Source organism: Trichomycterus rosablanca, chromosome 16 (genome assembly GCF_030014385.1).
Source record: "Trichomycterus rosablanca isolate fTriRos1 chromosome 16, fTriRos1.hap1, whole genome shotgun sequence".
Lineage (NCBI taxonomy): Eukaryota > Metazoa > Chordata > Actinopteri > Siluriformes > Trichomycteridae > Trichomycterus > Trichomycterus rosablanca.
In genome coordinates, this window is record NC_086003.1 from 3,281,762 (window position 1) to 3,302,362 (window position 20,601).

The window sequence follows — 20,601 nt, forward strand, 5'->3', positions numbered from 1 at the left end:
ACTTTAAAGCTAACAGCACAATTGCAAAATTAATCTCATAATTAAATGAGCACCTCTATAAACCTGTCTCAACAAAAAATAAATCATGAGCTTTACAACTAAATAAATGGCAGCCCTGGAAACAATAATATTACTTACTTATAAGCACAAAACCCACAAGCAAAGTGCACATTTATTAAAGTGTATTTATCGTATATATTAGGGTTTATAGGATTAAGTGTTTTGAATGGTTGTACAACAGCCAATTAATTCAGAATATTACAAATCCCATACAAATGCTAAATAATGAACATCTGGATAAATACAAGTGCCCACATTGGTTTCTCTAATCACCAGATCTGGACATCATTGAACCTTGTGGAAGGTCTTGGAACTTAGACTGTGAAGTAAATCTTGACCCCTTTTATCACTCCTACTTCTCAACTTAAATATGATGTCACCAATTTCTGATTTTTTTGTCCACCCTATATAAGTGACCATGTGTATTACCTGGTAAGTGGGGAGTGGAGTGCTTTTAGCAGCTGGAGGAAGACCGGAGGAGACCTGCACAAACAATATGTTACAGTCAACCATATAAAATCGTAAAAAATATTGTTTTAGCAGACCTGACGCCACCTACTGGTCATGACTATACAGCTGAGTGCTTCTACAAACACTTATTTGTCTGGGCTTGTAAACCTGTTTAAAAAACTGAATTATTTAACAATTAGATGTTACTTTATTCAGAGCAGAATGGGTGGAATACCTTTTTGGCTTGTGCAGGAGCCACAAAATCATCTGCCAGGGCATCAAGAGCTGAGAGATCTTCTACTTGGGGTTGCTAAATAGATAGAGAGAGAAAGCACTGGAATGAAATGAAATGTTGGCAGAATAATACATTATGGAAGCATAAGATCAGAAAAAAGCAAGAAAGCAGATCATGAGACAAACTTAAAGCACGGGTTTAGGTCAAATTCAGACCTGTTTTGCTGGAGCTGAAGGAGGAAGGTAAGCCTGGACTGTAGGAGCTGCGAATGACTCTGTAAAATCACCTGACAGAATATCCAAAGCTTCACTTGGATCCATGGAGGGCTAATGAAGAGAGCACATGCAGCAATTTAATCATCCACAGAATTGTGCTTTTAATTTTAGCAGTTCTCAGTTTTTTGGAACATTAAATTAAAATTAAGATTATATTTTATTTAAAACATTAAATATTTTTGAATGATCAGGAAGAATTTACAAAAAACAGTTTTCTGTTTCTATTAGCATTTGACATAATGTCCAAACATTTTTGGATTTTTTTGTAATATAAATAATTAAATAAAAGAAAAAAACATCTTCAAGATTATTCCTCATGATCACTTGGCATTATTTACTATAAACAGACATCAGAATAACCCAGAGGCACTAAACAGAGAAGATCAGACGCAGAAGTCATACCTCTTTTGGCAGAGGGGGTGGCTGCTGGTTGTTCTTGTCCTCTGTGAATCTGTAATCAGGGGGCAGAGTGTCGTCTCTCTCACCCACACGTACACCCTTCTCTGATTTTACAGTCTTCTCCTACATACATTAAAGCAACGATTACCTCCATCATTTCAATACTATGAACCAATTATAATATAACAGATTAGTAGTAATCCATTACTTTAACAATGTTCTGAGGTTTGACTTCAGGGGTCTTAGGAACTGGTTTTGAAGTTGGCAATGTGTCTCCCAAAGCATCCAGGGCATCCAGAGACATGTCACCGGCCTGGAAGATGCACAAAAAGGTAAACAAAGAATTAAAATGCGTAGAAACAGCTATGAAGTAGGTAAACTGGCCTTATAATCAAACTTCTCAGTCGTTATATCTGACAGGGTTATCACATACTATAGGGTTTGCAACTTTAATGATTTCTGAGGAAAATATTTGTCTGTAACTAAATGATTGGGATTTTCTTTGTTTGTTTGTTTGTTTGTTTATTTGTTTATTAGAATTTTTTATGTCATGTTTTACACACTTTGCCAAACTTCTCAAAAAAATCCAGAGGAATTTAAGTCCATGTAGGACAAGGCCTATACATACAGGCAGGTACACGTTCAGTATGATCCTGTCGAGTACTGAAGTGGTTGAGTGAGATCAGAAACCAGCTGGTCCAGATGTACAGCAGATGGATTGTTTGCACTTTCTAGCTCCACCCAACATTCCTTACAGTTTTTCTTGCAGAAAACGTCCTGCCTAGATTTTATACAGCTTTGATTTTTAATTAATGTAGGTAAAAACATGAAGCAGGTGATCTGTCATCTAGGACTTTGTTAAAAAAATGAATACCTAGGCTAACAGTGAAAAATTTATTTATGAGTGTTGCTCAGCCAGGTCATGGTTGTCATTCTGAGTCTGTTTTATTGGTTCTGCCCTAAAGCTAAAACAGTAAGTCCTTTTGCTTAATTAGTATTATTACCTATATTAATGCCTAAATTAAGAGCAGTGGCAGCATGGCAGGTAAAGTACCGAACTAGTAACCCTAATTACATGAAGTAGCTATAAGGTTTCGCAATTGCTGGAAACCGTTTCAAGTTTCCCTACTACTGATAACACCAGTTATTGGGCCTGTCATGAGTATTTAAATCCCCTAATTGTGAGTATTTAAGGTATTTATGATTACCTGCAAAAAAGTACGGTAACTAGATTTTATAATCTTACAATCAAAAATGTAAAAAAAGTGTGACATATGTATTACTCAACCCAATAATATTCACTGGAATTCATACAGACCTTTAATTTCTGTGTATTCCAGTATTGGGCTTTATATATTATTTATAATATAAAAATGATGTTTTTACTGTATAATATATAAATTGCAACAGGAAATACTATCAATTTTATGATGAATATCTTTAAAACATACACGCTCAAACAATTCTTAATTACTCTCACAGGTAAAGAGGAGGTAGTAAAGATTAATACAATAGACTAGGAGCTAAAACACAAAGCCTGGAAACTAAAGAAAGTTTTTTTTTTTTTTTTTTACCTTGGGGGTTTCCTTTGGCTTCACTGCTACTCCAGCAGCAGCAGTTTTCTTTTGCTGGCAAGATTGAAAAAAACAGTTTTGCAATCAGCACTACTTATTAAAGCGATATATTAAACTTCAGTGAATGTGTTTGACACTATTTTGGCTAATGGGACATGTTTTAAACATATTATTTATAATAAGTGTGTGGTTTGGAATGCAGCCACTACATCTGGGGTTTGTGCAGTCAGCCAGGCAAGGATCTATACAGACATGATAGGTTATGACTGAACAGCCTAGTCAATTGAAGGTAAACTTGTCAGTGCGCTCAGAGTGCCGGTCCCAAGCCCGGATCACATAACGAGGGTTGCATCACAAAGGTGTAAAACTGTACCAAATCAGGTGTGTGTATCAGAATGTACAGCTGATGTGACCTTTTACACAGTGAAACAAAGTGGCATCAATACCACAAAACTTCAGGACAATGACTTTCTGAAGGAAATCATGTTAAGGCTTTATACTCACCTCTTCTGCTTTGGGTTTGACACTCTGAACAGCAGGAAAGGTCTGAGGAGAGATCAGATCAGTGATTGGTTACACACATTATATAATGAATTAATCCCAGTATAAATTTAGATGATGTTTAATGTTTACAGCATGCAGTATAGCAACAGTACTACTAATACTACATGTAGCATTTGTCAAAATGTGATGTTCGTACTTTCTCCATCTTTGCTTTCTTGTCAGCAGGAGGTGCAGGGGACAAACCTGCAGGAGCGGACACGGCTTGTTTCTGCACACAAATGTATTACAGAGATACATGAGAAAGGTCAGTGTTTTTTCCATGCAGGTAATTGTAAACATAACGTAAACGTAATGTTGATGATGCACAGCAACTATCAATGTAATATATATGCACGGAAGTAAAACTTGATGTAGAAAAATATACATATGCTCTGAATTTAAAATAAGATAACCCTGACTGAAAATCAAATATGCTGAAATTATATTTATACCTTCTGATCAGGTGGAGGAGGAGCAAAGTTTTTGTTGGCACTGACAGGTGCGACAGTTTCAATTTTCTAAAGGAAATAAAAAGAATGACAGAAGTTATTGTGACTTGAAGCTTCAGCCTTTTCCGATCATGTTTTTAAACGTTAACAGACCTTATTTGGTTAAAAATAATATCACAATAAGTCAATACACTGCCCTTGTAGGACTGCCTTTAGATTCACTGTGTGCCCGTTAATATTTGTAATGCATATAAATAAAAAACAACTCTCCCAACTAATCACAATCTAAACATTACTTTTACTATAGTGTAAAGTAAGTGTCAAGTTACTCATGCTAAGTGTCAAGTTATTCACGCTATTTCTACTAATATTTATTTACTTATTAGGATTTAAATGTCGTGTTTTACACCCTTTGGTTACATTCTGGTTTTACAAGATTCATCAGTTCACGTTTTTAATATCAAACACAGTCACAGACAATTCATTATCTCCAATTATTCTGACTGCATGTTTTTGGACTGTGGGAGAAAACCAGATCTCCCAGAGGAAACCCACACAGACACGGGGAGAACATGCAAACTCCACACAGAAAGGACCCGGACCGCCCCACCTGGGAATCCAACCCAGGACCTTCTTGCTGTGCGGCTACCCACCGAGCTGCCCATCTCTACTAATTCAAAGACGTCGTTTTATTTCTTTTATACTAGCCTTTCAGCTTCACGTCTTAACATATTAAGTACATCCTGGCTAAAACTGTGATGTATGTGTGGATGTAAATACAAATGTACAGCTGTTTTCTAAAGTCTGTACTCAGTGTTATTCTTCGTGTTCTGACCGTTTCAGGTTTGGGTGCAGATGATACAAATCCGGCTGAGAGAGAGTCCACGGCCTCATCCATCGTTAAAGGCTTTTGGAGATTGGAGATCACACACCACACACCACATACCACATACACAAACAGAAACAGAAACAAACAAAAGAACAGAGTCAGTGCACATATCTGGATCGTACTAAATTCCTCCACAGGGAGGCACTGCAGAATCAAATTTCGAGCTTAAAGGCAGGAAAAAAGTGCGGACACACCCCATAACATAGCAACACAGAAACATCAAACATATGCCCGTGTTCCACAAACACTGAGAAATGTGGCAACCAGCTTGGCCACATCGTAGGCAAGGCAGAACAAGAAATCGCCTGAGGCGCCCAAGCACGAAGGGCACCTAAAACTCAGAGTTAAGTGTCCTCTTATAAGTAAGCTCTTACGACTAATTACTGAGAGTATTCAACATGCTGCACACCCAGCATACATCATAGAAAACATGTGTCAGGTCTTTAAACTTACAGTTTAATTTAAGTTAATTTAAATGCCTGTAGAAGGGCAACATTTCCAAGAAAAGCACACTGACTCATAACAATAAAACAGAACAACCTTATGGGTTATATATACATACACACATGTGCAGTAAAATGAAATCATGTCCTTCGAAATTCTTATTTGCATATCTCAACTCAAGCTGGAGTCAGAGCGCAGGATCAACCACTGTATGCCAAGTGGCTGCATGGCAAAGCCGGATTAAGCTCTAACCTTGCCATCTCCGTATTTCATCATTGTTATATGCCTATGCATGATAGTTGGCAATCTGTGGTAGATTGCCAGTGTTACGACGAATCTTTTGGTCGAGAGGCCCTGAAGAAGCAGTCGGATAATCCAGAAAGTACTCTTCAAAACACTTTATTAAGTGTACAAAATGATCTGTGAATATATGTCAGAGCTAAGCCGATCGGCGCTCCTTTCTCCTGTAATCTGGGTGATCACCGAAAAAAGAGTGTCTTGCGTCTGAGCGCGGGGTTTTTTAAACTAAGCTAGGCTCCTCCTCCTTCACTGCTGGTGGAGCCAATTAAATGTGCTAAACAAGCCCAGGGCTCCGCCCCCCCCCCCCCCTCGGCAGGGAGCATGGCCGGCGCCATTTTGAACAAAGAGCCACGTGGGAAATGCCGTAAAACTTCCCATATTGAATTTACGTTTTTATGTTCCGAAAAACCTAACACCAGCTATAACTTGGCCCTAGTTGGAAATGAATCCATCACTGTTCAGGCAGTGTTCCTGGTTTGAGTCCAGTACCTCCGGGTGACCCAGGACCCACTGCAGTACTGGCCAGTATGAAGCAATTTATTTATTTATTAGGATTTTAACATCATTTTTTCCATTTTGGTTACATTCATGACAGGACAGGTAGTTACTGGTTATACAAGATTCATCAGTTCTTGTCTTTAAGGTCAAACACAGTCATGAACAATTTAGTATCTCCAGTTAACCTCACTTGCATGTTTCTGGACTATGGGAGGAAACCGGAGCTCCAGGAGGAAACCCTCACAGACACGAATAAAGCAATTAGTGAAAACAAATAAGACTGATGTTTTTTAACCCAGTTTTTGGCTATTCTACCCACCTCACATGATACAATACATGTTACTTTTAATAGTGCAGTAAGGAGGTAAGTTTAATAGTGCTGCTTCACCCCAAATGTGGGAAAGAGCGGTATCGCAGGTCCTTCCTTCCTGCTGCTGTTAGACTGTACAACCAGCACTGTTCCAGGCAGATCACACACACTTTAAATCATTTATAACTATGTGCAACATTTTCCCCCATGTGAAATTATTACAACGTGCAATATTTTTTCCCATGTGCAATTATTTGTAAATATTTTTCAGAGTTTTTTTCCTTTTATTATACATTGTTCTTCTTATTGTCTATCTTTTTATACTGAGTGATGTACTATCTCTTCGCTGCTGCAACGATGTGAATTTCCCGACTGTGGGACTAATAAAGGATTGTCTTATCTTATCTTACTGCATAACATCTGCTTTGTGTAGAAATAATAAGAAAAAATAAATAATAGTAATAGCAATACCATGTAAGGTATGTACAAGTAACAAGTAAGTAACCTGAACATTACATTTTTAAGCAGGGTGCTCACCTTGGAATCTGTCTTTGGTTTCTCTGGTTCCCCAGCAGGCATCTTTTTCTCCTGAAGCGATTACATAAAGAAAGTGTTAATTGAGAAGTACTGTAGTCGTAGGTACTCCTGCACTCTCAACCTAATCTCTGTCTTTAGCCTTGTGAGTGTAATTACCATGAACAACAATGTCATTTTTAACTGTATTCAACCTGCACACACAAAACCTGTTTACTTAAACTCTGTTCTAATGGAAGCACAATATAATTGTAAAGATGCTTCTGAAGTGTATTTTGTCACACAGTTTACTGTATTTAGTTAGAGTTGCTTGTAAATCCAGTGTCAGGGAGCCTTTCTGCATGTTCTGTGCTGTGATACGGAGGTTTTGCTTTGCCTTTCTGGGCAGAATATCAGCATATTTTTTATCAGCAATTATTATTAGTGTTCCAGATCTTGTACTGCCTTTTTTTAAAAACAGATGTTTTGAGTGGAGAACCATTTTCAGCACTGGAATAACATAGTAACATAGTAATAACATGTGTTGTTCTGATATGAGTGTATTAAGTGCAGCAGTGTTGTTGGGGTTTATTTTAAACACACCCTGATAGAACTTGGTGTAGGTGTTCAGTTAGAGACTAGAGCTACTTCCATTTCTTTATCCATAACGTTTGTACATCTTTCTCTAGTCTTTTATCAGTGGAAACCTTCTGACCACAGGACACTGGCTTTATATTCCAGTTGGAGAACTATTGTCCTCCCAGCTTTTGACCGCAAGGTGTTAAAAAACCAAAGACAAACACTGCAGCACGTGATACACTTATACAAACAAAACACACATGACAGTGTCATTACCATGTTAGTGTCATAACAGTGCTGAGGAGTGCTGGTGCACCAAGTGTACGGAGCATCAAATGGGCTGCAGTCGGTAACTGTATACCCACAAGGTTCATCTGTATGGTAGGTGTGGTTTATATAATAATCAATGAATGTACATACCAGATAGGTGTACCTAATAAAATGCTTGGTGCTTGGTGAGTGTACAGTATATCTGATAGGAAGCAAATGAAGACTTGGGTTTCACATTACAGGTGCTACAAATATCTACTAGTGTGAACACGATGTAAAGTCTCCCAGTTTTGTTTATATGTTTGTTTGTTTTGTCAGAACAGATTGTAACAGAGATTAGGTTAAATGTTGTTAAATGAGTATTCAGAGAAAAAATGGCAACAATGCAATGACACCATCTGGAAAAACGCTTGAAACAGAAACTATTAATCTATAAGCAATAAACAAGTGCAACACAGCGAGGTTAATGACGTTACTCGTGTTAGACTGACCATGTCTTGCTTTCTGTATCCAGGCGGCAGTGTGTCGTCTCTTTCTCCGCAGCGGGGAGCGTCATGCGAGGTTAAAGTGGTCTAAAGCATGCAACACACGGTTAACAACGCACAGTCCAACCATCACACAGCGAGTACAGGCTGTTATAAGTAAAGCACATACGTACGTACACGCAGCGCATCACAAAGTCATACCTCCTTTACTTGGGGCCCTGTGAACTGAGGAGCTTTAGGAGCAACGGGCTCTGCAGCGGGCAAACTGTCAGCCAACACATCGAGCGGATCAGCGGACACCTGTGTAACAGCATAAATACAGCTATATACATGCAGCTGTGCACATGCAGACTGACATGCTTGTCTATACATGCAATTGCTACATGACTGCAGAGGAAAACACAGAATTGTTGACTCACCAGGGCGCTGGTCTTCGCAGGAACCTCCGATTTCACCTGCAGAACAACACAGCAGTTATAACGAGGATCCTGCTCAGGTATGACGGCAATAATCCACATGTTAGAAGTTTCCAGATTTTTTATATTTTGGTTATAAGCGGTGAGGGTGGGAGGAGTAGTAATCGGTCGTGTCTGAGAGGCGCTTATAGTCCGGATTTAGCACCATCTGATTTCCCGTTTAAAAAAGCTTTAAGATGAAGAAAATTTTCATGTGATGCAGAGCACATGGAGTTTCCTTCTCTTTAGGTCTTTGTGCACAAGGTCCATTAGTCACAAGAGAACACCTTGAGCACTGAGCGTATTATCCCAAGGTTTATAGAAATTCTGCAGCTCTCAGCGCTCTCCCACCAGTGGCGGGAGTAACTCAAAACGCCAAAAAAGATCAACTCATTGCAGACTGCTACAAGCCACGTCTGAAACTATTTTCATCATCCGCTTTGTCCAAGTCAGGGTTGCTGGGCGCAAGGCAAGAATATCCTGGACAGGGTAGAATTTTGGACCATCCCCTCCCCCTTAGACATTAGACAACTATTTACGTCGGTGCCACCCAAGATAGAAATTCTGCTTTTAATATATCATATTTTTAAATCCTACCTTGCTTCCGGTGCTTGCAGAAATGTTAGTGGCTGGAGTGATCGTTGTGGGTGCCTTCGAAGGGTCCAGTTTGGATGATGAAACAGTGGTAGTACTCTATTTGAAGCAAATGAGCAACCATTAAACCGATGACTGGCTTACGAACCAGAATTTAAACTGACATGGGACTGGACAGGAGACAGTCCCCAAAGAAAGCAGCAACAGCAGAGATACCAAAACGCTGCTTTCAAAACCCTGCTGGATTCCCAGTAGTTTAGTGAAGAACAACAAAAGTCATTAATAAGACCAATAAGAGGTGTGAATAACAGTTAGCAATGGTGCAGTTAATAAGACAAAAGCTGAGAAATGGAACAGCCTGATGAAGTGATGAAATCTGGATAACGTCCAGTGAATCACTGAAGAGACCAGAACATGACGCCCATATCTTTTATAGCTGGGCTTTGTTTCCAGAAAAATATCCAGCCTAACCGAGCCAGTAAAGCGCATTCCTGCACCACCCAATGCTCATGCACCATTTATTCAACCCATAGTTCCACTCCCAGAGCTTACTTTTAGAGGTGTAGCAGGAGAAACAGGTGGGGCATGGCCCAAAATGACAAGCATAAAGACGCATGATCGATTTTAACCACAGACACCCAGCCCTGCTCGGACTTGTTCCAGATGCAGAAATGCATCAGGTTGTATGTAAATGATGACGAAAAAGAAATGCAACTGCCGTTAAAGGAAAGATAGACACTCTTAGAGTAAGACAGCAAAAAATAACTGTAGAAGGACCTCTCTGAGACATGCGATGAAATGTTTGATGCAGTGGATATGAGATAAACCCACAGAAACAGATCCAGAAGAGTTATGAGGAAAAATAGCACAGACAACCAACCTGACATGAAAAAGCTCATGTCTCAGAAAACCAGGAAATGAAAGACCTGTAAGATGTTATGGATAAATGAAGCAAAATGAAGTGAAATTCTGTAAGTATCTGCAAGGAGAAACCAAAGGATCCAGTCGTCCCACAAGCCCTACACATTCTACCTGTGTTGTTGGTTTAGTAGATCCACCCAGGTTGCCTTTACCAGCTGCTGGACTGGCTTTAGGAACTGTAGACGGCCCAATGGAGGTCACCGAGCCTGCAGCCACAGTGGTTGAGGTGGACTTAGGAGCGGTGCTTGTTGACGTAGCGCCTGCAGTGACCATGGTGGTTGCAGGACTTGCAGTCGTGGTTGCAGGTTTTGCAGCCCCCTTCTGCAATGCAGATATCCAGTTGTCTGTGATTTCTAACGCTTAACACTTTCATCCAGCCAGTTTAAAAGCAAATACCGGGTAAAAGAGGTGTGTGTGTGCGCTAGAGAATATTAACATCAGTTTTAAAACTGCTGAGTGATGCCATAAACACATCCTGTACTGTCATCTCACAATGACTGTAAACAGGGACTGAATCCAGGACTGTGTTGCTGTGCAGTATACGCTACCAGTCCCACCACCAGGCCACTTAAAATATTACTTTTATTATTATTATTTACAGCTCATTCCTCTTCCTTATTAAAAATGGGGTTACTCTAGGTACAATAATTTTTTTAAGCAAATACTGACGGAATCACAGATGTGAGACAGAATTTGCAGAATTTGTAGATTTAATTGTAAATTTTTTAGATGTTTTTTTGTTTGTGTTTTTTGTGCCCCCCAATAAAATCTATAGAATCTTTATAAATATAAATGGTTCATATAGAATCTATTTTCTGTTTTGGTATTACATTTAATTTACCAAATCTGCTTTGGTTACTAAGGAAAAAAAAAAAAAGAAGTTGATTCTCTAATTCCTGGTATTCACTCACTTTATTAACCGTGTATCCAATCAGGGTCGCGGGGGGTGGGGGGTGCTGGAGCCTATCCCAGCTTTTCAAAGGGCACAACGCACACAGTAACACCCTGGACGGGGCACCAGTCCATCTCAGGGCAGACACACATACACACACACATTCTCCTATAGGGCAATTCAGTGTCTCCAATTAACCTGACTGCATGTCTCTGGACTGTGGGTGGAAACCGGAGCACCCGGAGGAAACCCATTCAGACATGGGGAGAACATGCAAACTCTGCACAAGGACCCGGACCGTCCCGCCTGGGGATATAACCCAGGACTTTCTTGCTGTGTGGTGACAGTGCTACCCACCGAGCCTCCCAATTCCTGGTATTGAAAAGATCAAATCTGTGGAGCTGACGCAACACTTTAAAACAGTCTGGGTTAAACATACATTTCTTTCACTGTACCTCTGGTATTGCTTTATTTAAAAAGAAAAGCCACAAAATAATAAAAAAAATACTTTTTATTTCCCAGAGTAAGTGAAAGAATAAAATATGTAAACTGTAACCTGTTTTATTTACAGTTCCAAATAAGGACTGAATTAAAATAGTCAAATAAACTATTAATTTAGATGCAAATACTAAAGCTTCCAATAAGACCTCATTTATGAATTTAATTTTAATCAAAATGGCAAACAAAAGTGATTAAAACCTCAATCAATTTTTATTTTATATTGTAGACAGAACTGTCAATTAAGAATTCATCTTAATTCATATAAAGAATTCTGTAAACAAGGAGAAGTATTTTATTACAGTAAATCAAGTTAAATAGAGCAATTGGTGTCATTTAGTACTTACAAAAAATGTTTGGTACTCTGACATAAATAAAAAAAAATGACCCCTAATGACCTATTTTAGGTCATTTACTTGTACTAAAGAAGGAATTTGAGTGTTTGTGCTGCGTCTGCATTCAGTATTAGATGCTAATTGTGACATTTATTGACATGCATTACTAAAACCTAGACTCAATACAACTAGACGTTTCGTTCTGCCCAATGAGACATCGTTTATACAGAGAGTTAAAGAGGATGAGACTGGCTTATTGTGAATCACCATGGTAAACTGAAGAACACTAAAAGCACTTTGGCTTTAAACCGAAACAATGGAGAATGCTAATGAAGATACATTCACTGCAGAGGAAACGTTAACATATTTCAGTCAGATCAGTGTTCAGGAACAGCAGATAGTAAAATAAATTCTTACATAATTAGATACACCAGACGTGTCCAGTGTTTTCTGTAAATGGCCAAAATGACAGCAGAACGATACTGCTAATCAGTCATTTGACTGGGGACAATAAGTGTAATCTCCACAGTTTATAAAGTAATAAAAGCTTTTACAAATTGTGCTGGAAATCTTTGATAATATTGAGTATAAGAGGGTAAAATCTGTATGGAGTTGACTACAGCAGTAGTGCCCGTTCAAGGAAGTACCCCACACAAGACAGGAGACATGGCAGGTGTGGCCCAGAAGAACCTCTCCATGCCTGGCACTCATTCGTTTCCAACTATAGGGCAGGGACTCTTTCAAAGACCTCTGTAGGTGCCCAGGTGAGTCCTTTGTACCAAATAAATATGATGGCCAAAAGTATGTGGACACCAGGTCATGATCTTGTTGTACCGTACATTCCAATGCAAAACCTTCTCTTATCCTTAGGCTTAAGTTATTCATGCTGATTTCACACATCCCCCACATCCCCCACTACCAAACCCACACCAACCCAAAACTTGTATGATGCACTTGGTGACCAGATTATTTTATCTACCCCAAGAGTATACTTATGTAAAAATGCTCTGTAAACTCCCTTTATTTACTTTAATTACTCTGTCCAGTTAACTACTAATTACTTTGTTTATATTCACCTTTTAAACATTGAATTTCTCTACAGCTAATGGATTGATTAAAAGCTCAGACTGTTAGTTCCATCAGTAAAAATATGAGGAACTGATTATATGTTTTGTATGGAGGTGTGGTTCCCACAATACAAAGCAGGGTGTGGACTAAAACAGACCTCACTTATGGAGAAAAGAATGAAGAATTTGCACCGTACCTCATATTGTGCAGGCTTCACGCTGGAGGCCGGCGCTGCTGGGGTGGTCGTGGACTGTTTGGGCTGAGACTGTAAAGAGAAAGAGAGGGAGAGATTATTATTTAACATAGGCATTATGCTGTTGTAAAAGGTGTTTTAAAGTGTCCATGGCAGTGAACTTTTAACAAAACTTTACACTATGGGTTCCACAGGACTATGGTCAGGTACTGGGGGGTTGGGCATGACACAGGAAACAAAAGTGACCCTTGCTACATCCCAAACAACACCACCCATTCATTTTTAGTAATTGCTTTCTCTTGATTAGGGTCACATAAGTCAGGAAGACCAGAGCCTACCCATAAACACCAGGACAGGGAACCAATTTCTCACAGGGCCTCACACACTCATATAAAAGCATTTGTCATATGCTAAAAAGTAAACAAAGTCCACTGCTTGGGGATGTAACTGTAATCAAGCGACATTTTCCTTTTGTGAGCTAAACAGTGACTGTGCCCCATCAACCTCCTACCTCAGGCATAGACAATGGTGTCTGTTGGATACCTGGCCAGGTTGCCAGCACGGGTGGAATTCAAATACGAGCACTCAGGACCTCAGGAGTGGTGGATAGAACACTAGACTGCTGCACCACATGAGAGGAATTTAATTAAATGAATTAAGAAATAAAGAATTGAGAAAAAAAAATTAAGAATTTCCGTCTAAAATCAGAGCTGCTGAAATGTGAGTCCTCATTGTTCAGATCTATTTTCTCTGAGGTGCAAATTACAAAATGCGTTCATCCTCATCCCATTACTACTTTAGACCATGGACTTAAATAGATCTGATCTGATTATTAAAATCCTCACACTGACACTTCAACCACAAACACTATAACAGAGTAAAATAGGAAGTTGAACAAATACACTTCTCATATAAGAACCACAGGTCAGTTTGCTCCAGATTATATTCGTTACAGTCCAGATAAACGGGTTTAACACTCGGTAACAGGTCGATATAATACTTAAGACCAAACTTCTCAGGAAAGGTCTGATAATGCTGGCAGTGCCACTTCATTCCATGCATTCTAACATGTTGGTGTTGAACTCGGCAGAATGCTGTAGCCATCACGACAGAACACATGGAAACATTATTTAAAACTATCAAACGTAAGCACAAATAGAGATAGCTAAAGGGCTGTGGCAGTAATAGCTCAGTGGATAAAGCACTGGAATAATAATCCATCCCTGTCGCTACCTAGTTGCCACCGTTGGGTCACTGTTGGACCCCAGAGCAAATCCTTATCCAGAAATGTATTCCCTGTATTCAGGCACAACTGTAAGTCACTGATAAAATGAAAGTGTAAGAAACAAATAAAAGAATCCTCCCTAAATGGTGTGTTTAAAATAGTACAGATTCCATTGTTAGTGCACTAATTAGTACACACTATTTAGGATTTGGTGCATTTTGGGGAACTCCACACAAGAGTACAAAGGTAATCCCCAATCACGCTCACTTTGACACACAAAACATACATGTTGCCTTTTCTACACATCATGGTTTAAATAAATAAAGGAATGAAAGGCTAAAAAAAAATCAAAAGCTAAACACAGCACAGATCTTCCTCAGCAACCGGGACAAAAACAAAACTCATTCTATGTAAAACTGCCAGACACAGGAAATGTGTTGTTTTCATGATATAAGGCAGTTTTTTTAAACCCTTGGGGCTGTCGCGAGCCAAAAAAATAAACATGAAATTAACTTGTACACAAACGCCCCCTTGTGAAGGCTTTATGTTCTTGTCCTTGCATCTTGTAAACCACAGTGGGACCAGATTTTACAGAGCAGAAAGAGTACGATAGATTGTTTGTGTTGCCTGGGTCAGTTAAAAAATTAAGGACATATTGTAAGTCGTTTGAAAAACCCTGATATAAGGTCACAGAGCTGTAGATATGACACAACATACATCAAGCTGAAGGCAAGTACTTCTTTTACTGCACCTCTATTTTCCTTAGACGTATGGATTTGTGCTGTTTGGACATCTTTCCTAAGCTCTCTCATGCTTCTGATTCTAGGTGCTGCAGGTACGATCCATGTTAGCACCAGCATTTTGTTAAAAACAGTGTAGCACATGGTAATTAGTGACATCTTTGGTGATTTTGCTCTCTTTTGCCTTTCAAAAGAAACATGAGCCCTGTACCTATTAATAGTATAGACTTATAATAGACTTTTCAGGTTCGTACCATCATTGAACTAATGGGTGGACCTCCAAATAGCTGGGAAAAAACAAACACACTAAAAGGGAGAGATGAAACAAAGGTGTAGACTCAGTGAAAAGCTATGTAAGGTGGTATCAGACATTTAATAATGATCAGTCATACCAATAAAAAAAAGCAACAGGTTTCGTGAGGCACATTTGGAGAGCCAACCCTAATCTCTATTGGAAACAGGTAAACAATGGATCAACTATATAAGGACGATATTCATTACTGATACAATGCATCCTCCATTCATTCATTCATTCATTTATTTATCTTCAGGGTCGCAGTGATGCCATGTTTCACTGAACCACTGAGCACAATAGAGTAACACACAACAAACAGAACGGCACTCAATGACTGAGTCAAATATTTAAAAAGTAATCCAAAATGAATATTTTTAAGCTTTAAATCCCTGCTTGCTCAACAGACTGAGACCAAAATACACCCCCCTAAGCAAAATCATATGACTCAGTTGCCAAATCTGTTCTCACACAGTGACCCTAAATGCCTCAGTATCTCTGTAAACACAACACTGCCCTATCAATCCTGGTAAATGCTGTAAAATTCTCATAAACAAGACGTCTCAGCTGGCAATCAAAATGAATTACTGGTTTCCGGTAATCAATCAGTGTTTATATGGCATGTTATTATATGCAAAATTATATCCTGACATATTACTAAATAATATCATGGTAGCAATTACTGACCTAAACCTTAAAATAAAGTGAAATGGTGAAAACACAAAAGTCCAGACACTAGAATGATCAAGTCTAAGTCCAGGGCTTAAACCTTAAAACTGTGATGCTGTGAAATTTAAAAAAAGATAAAAAATTACTCAACAGAGAACAAACCAAACCACTCCACGCAGGCTTCTTCCAGATATTAAAAGCTCATATTTTAAAGCCCAATTAATCTGAAAAGTCTGGTTTGATGTTTTTGTCTAAGCAAGGAAACAATGAGCTTTTGGAAAATGTTAATAATTAAATTATATAAAGAATATGAAGTGGTCACGCTGACTGATATACTCTTACTGTAGGTTCATCTCTAATAAGAACCAATATTTTATCCAAAGCAATTTACAATTATCATTGAATACAATTCAAGAAGATTAAGGGCTTTGTTCAGGGGCCCAACAGTGGTCCAGTGGTCCTTAAAGGCTGAACTACTACTGCCCTGGTTGTGGTATTCTGGAACTATAATAGAAATAAATAATAACAAATGATATCTGTTAGGAGTCTGCCAGTCAAGAGAATACTTAAGGACTACATGGTGTATGTAAAACATTATTTGTAGGACTCTGTGTAGTGCATGATAGTAGAGAATACGTTTCTTGACTGCTGCTATGCAAGTGATCAAATTTTCACAGATTCACATTCTTTGCAATGAAATGATCGTGTGCATTTAAACACATTCAGTGGCAGTGTGCTAGCTTGGCACAGTTGCACAGTAAGGACACCGATCTGCAGCATGCACAGTAAAAATAGAAACAGTTAAATAAAGCCTGTATAAGCAACTCCTCTCTGGCCTTGATGACTTTTTAATGACTCATTTTTACATAGATATTGCAGGAAATCAAGGATACGTGAGTCAGATAGTTTTAAATACTAGTCCACATTATATTTGAATACAAAAAAAATCTCGAGGCATTGACGAATTTGACTTTCCAATATGCAAAGCAGTCTGTCTGTTCCAGCCATTCCAAACATCATCATGTTGCTAACAATGATGGGAGAACGGACCACTCAAACTGGTTTGTGCATGTGAGTCACGGCCTAGCTCTAAATGCTGATGTTTGGTGGATTAACAGGTAAGATAAGGACACACCCAGAGAGGCAATACACTGCTTACATTGGCTGCGGATCGAACTATGCAAACACTTAAGGCTGTGTGAGAATCACATAAACAGAAATCCAACTCCACAAAAAATGTGGTCTGATCTCTACAGTTTACAAAGTATGATGACATCTGAGCTAATTAAAGTCAGTAGTTTCCATCAAAAACGCTGTCATTTTCAAGAAAATATCACCAACTAACACATGAGTAAATCAAAACCTAGAATTAATCAAGTTGAATGCAAATGTTGACCCAAATTTGATGATCTGAATCCTAAAATTGTCTAAAATTCCTCTTTACTGTTGTGTAAGGCTGATCAGAAACACTAATACTGCAAATTTGAGTGGTCCATTCTCCCATCATTGTTAGCAACATGATGATGTTTGGAATGGCTGGAACAGACAGACTGCTTTGCATATTGGAAAGTCAAATTCGTCAATGCTTCGGCAGGGCCAGCTGTAGCCTAGTGGTTAAGGTACTGGACCAGTGATCAGAGGGTTGCTGGTTCAAGCCCCACTACTGCCAGGTTGCTGCTGTTGGGCCCTTGAGCAAGGCCCTTAACCCTCAATTGCTTAGACTGTATACTGTAACTGTAATGTAAGTCACTTTGGATAAAGGTGTCTGCTAAATGCTGAAAATGTAAATGTAATGGAGATCCTTCCTGTTATTAAATGCAAGGACTAATAACTTTCTCTTAAGTCTGTGAAGACTTATTAAATCCAATCCAGGGACATAAAAGTACATAGTTTTTGCATGTTACTAGTTTTGGGCCAAGCGTTGGGCCAAGTTGTAGCCAAGCGGTTAAGTACTGGACTAGTAATCGAAAGGTCGCTGGTTCAAGCCCCACCACTGCCAAGTTGCCCTGAGCAAGGCCCTTAACCTTCAGTTACTTAGAGCAGCGTTTCCCAACCTTTTTTGCACCACGGACCGGTTTCATATAAAATATAATTTCACGGACCAGCGGGAGCGGAAAGATTTAATAATATTGCTTACAAACGGTGTAAAATGAGCTTTTTCCGCTGCAACGAGACGCTGCTTCCACCTAGGGATGACAATAAGACAATAACACCCGAAATAGAAGCAGTGAAAACTGTTTTTCTAGTGATCTCTAATTATTCATTCTTTCTTTGCTCGGTAATGAATAGCCCACGGACCGGCCCGGTGGTTGGGGACCACTGGCTTAGACAATATACTATCACTGTACTGTAAGTCGGTTTGGATAAAAGCGTCCGCCAAATGCTGAAAATGTAAATAGTATAATGGTTTTGTTTACAGTCTGTCCTATATTTCTGCAAATGTAAAGCTGGTACAAATATATAACGATCATCTCATTATTTTTCGTACATGCAGAATTCACAACTGTCTGATCTTTGCTAATGATTAAATAAGTAGGTCTTTTTTTACTCTGTCATTGTCCTGCCATTCTCAGCAGTATCCTTGTTTGTATTTTTTTCCCTATTTTATTTAGAGGAAGTGATGACTAATGCATGACTCCAACTCCTGACACCACACACACCAAACCAAGCACATGCAAACTGCTCTGAAAAGTAAACACAACACATGGAAAAGCTCTGCACTCATAATTATAAAAGCCTGCCTTGCTAGAGTGTTTCAATTAAAGTATTATTTTTCAATAACTGGGTGGATAATTATACATATATAATGACACATGAAGACATTAACAAAATAATAACAAGATTTGTATAGATTTACTTAAATGTTCTCTATCTAACCCAATCAGGATTTAAGCTTGTAAATTTACATTTTCGGCATTTAGCAGACGCCTTTATTCAAAGTGACTTACAGTACACAGTATACAGTCTAAGCAATTGAAGGTTAAGGGCCTTGCTCAAGGGCCCAACAGTGGCAACCTGGCAGTGGTGAGGCTTGAACCAGCGATATTTTGTTTACTAGTTCAGTACCTTAACCGCTAGGCTACAACTGTAATAAAAACCATGCAGGACTAGTTAACCAGGAAAAGGGTGGACACACAAAAGGGCGTGGCATTAAGAAGGAAAAATGTTTTTATTTTTTTTTCTCTTTTATAAAGGTTAATTATTTATTGCCTAGCAGCTCTGCCCAGCTGATTACAAATTCCCATCATACACATTTGCATTGTCTGATTATAGGGTGTATCTTATCATCCGGCTCAGCCCTATAAATCACCCTATCCAGAACGCAGGGCTCAGCGCAGGCCACTGGTGTTCCTTCACATCAAACCCGTCCAACCAGGTCTTTATGTAACTTGCTTTAGCACACACAGGCACTGTGTTACACTGAATTATTTATTTAATAATGAACAAAATGACTTATTTTTAATGTCTGATGCAAGTATATTAAGGTTTGGGCACTGATTGTCAAAACAATTTAGCTATGTAAGTGCTGTAGCTTCTGTGCCAAATAAAATATTTAGTATAAACATAGTATAATGTTTATAATTATATATATCGTATAATAATACAGGACTGGTAATCAGTGGTACAAGCCCCACCATTGCCATGTTGCTGCTGTTGGGCCCATGAGCAAGGCCCTTAACCCTCAATTGCTTAGACCAGTGGTCCCCAACCTTTTTTGCACCACGGACCGGTTTCATATATAAGATATAATTTCAATTTTCCCACTTAGTGGTGACTGGAGACAATAACACCTGAAGAGTTTTGGAAATTTAATCTTCCAGACTAGTTGTTGCGACTAGTCCCATAACCTTATTTAGTGCTACTTTAAACCTGATTCTAATGCAGCTCTACACCTAGAACGTAGTGTTTTTTACTACAGCCTGAAGACCTGAAGCATTACAGGTCACTACATGCAAACACCAGACCTGCAATCTTTACAACACTGAAAATGCTATGCAAAAAGAATGCACCGATGCTGATGTGTGAACACCACCTCTCCCCTCACATCTGTCTAAACACTGTTGTTATGTAAGCCAAGCATTTGGTTTCCCTGACAACAGGAAATGTCGATATTATTGTGCCACCTATGTCACCCCTCTCATGAGCTAATCTGGACGAGCTTTTTCATTTCAATACTCCAGCATCTAGTTTAGTTAAACCAAAAAACCAAAACAATGATGCACCAGAAAACATGTGTCAGGAAAACAGACTCGAACTAAACCAGCCAGCTTAACTGGAGTCGTTCAACTGGTTTAGCATAGCATGTTTCACTCTGAATGCTAATGCTAACCATTCAGATGCAAGATAAAGCAATGGTTTGCATTTCTTATAAAGCAACATTAGTAGTTCAGTGCTCTCTTGTGCTATAATGATTTCAGTACAGAAAAACTCAATACCTCAATTTTT

General features: G+C 38.9%; 1 protein-coding gene across 11 annotated transcripts in view; it reads right to left on the reverse strand.

Moving 5' to 3' along the window:
* The window catches only part of cast (calpastatin), a 52,308-nt gene that overhangs the window by 8,162 nt on the left and 23,545 nt on the right, over window positions 1–20,601 (reverse strand). For 5 of the 11 annotated variants that reach the window (XM_063011279.1, XM_063011276.1, XM_063011277.1 and 2 more), the window contains 17 exons: window positions 13,233–13,301; window positions 10,355–10,564; window positions 9,326–9,421; window positions 8,693–8,728; window positions 8,475–8,573; window positions 8,280–8,360; window positions 6,964–7,014; window positions 4,821–4,892; window positions 3,989–4,054; window positions 3,694–3,765; window positions 3,498–3,539; window positions 2,994–3,047; window positions 1,628–1,732; window positions 1,423–1,542; window positions 961–1,071; window positions 746–820; window positions 490–543 (listed from right to left, as the gene is read on the reverse strand). In XM_063011279.1, coding sequence (XP_062867349.1) covers window positions 490–543; window positions 746–820; window positions 961–1,071; window positions 1,423–1,542; window positions 1,628–1,732; window positions 2,994–3,047; window positions 3,498–3,539; window positions 3,694–3,765; window positions 3,989–4,054; window positions 4,821–4,892; window positions 6,964–7,014; window positions 8,280–8,360; window positions 8,475–8,573; window positions 8,693–8,728; window positions 9,326–9,421; window positions 10,355–10,564; window positions 13,233–13,301 — 1,413 coding nt within the window. The remainder of the gene's footprint in view (window positions 1–489; window positions 544–745; window positions 821–960; window positions 1,072–1,422; window positions 1,543–1,627; window positions 1,733–2,993; window positions 3,048–3,497; window positions 3,540–3,693; window positions 3,766–3,988; window positions 4,055–4,820; window positions 4,893–6,963; window positions 7,015–8,279; window positions 8,361–8,474; window positions 8,574–8,692; window positions 8,729–9,325; window positions 9,422–10,354; window positions 10,565–13,232; window positions 13,302–20,601) is intronic. The other 6 variants (XM_063011284.1, XM_063011285.1, XM_063011280.1 and 3 more) reach the window with 5 other exon arrangements.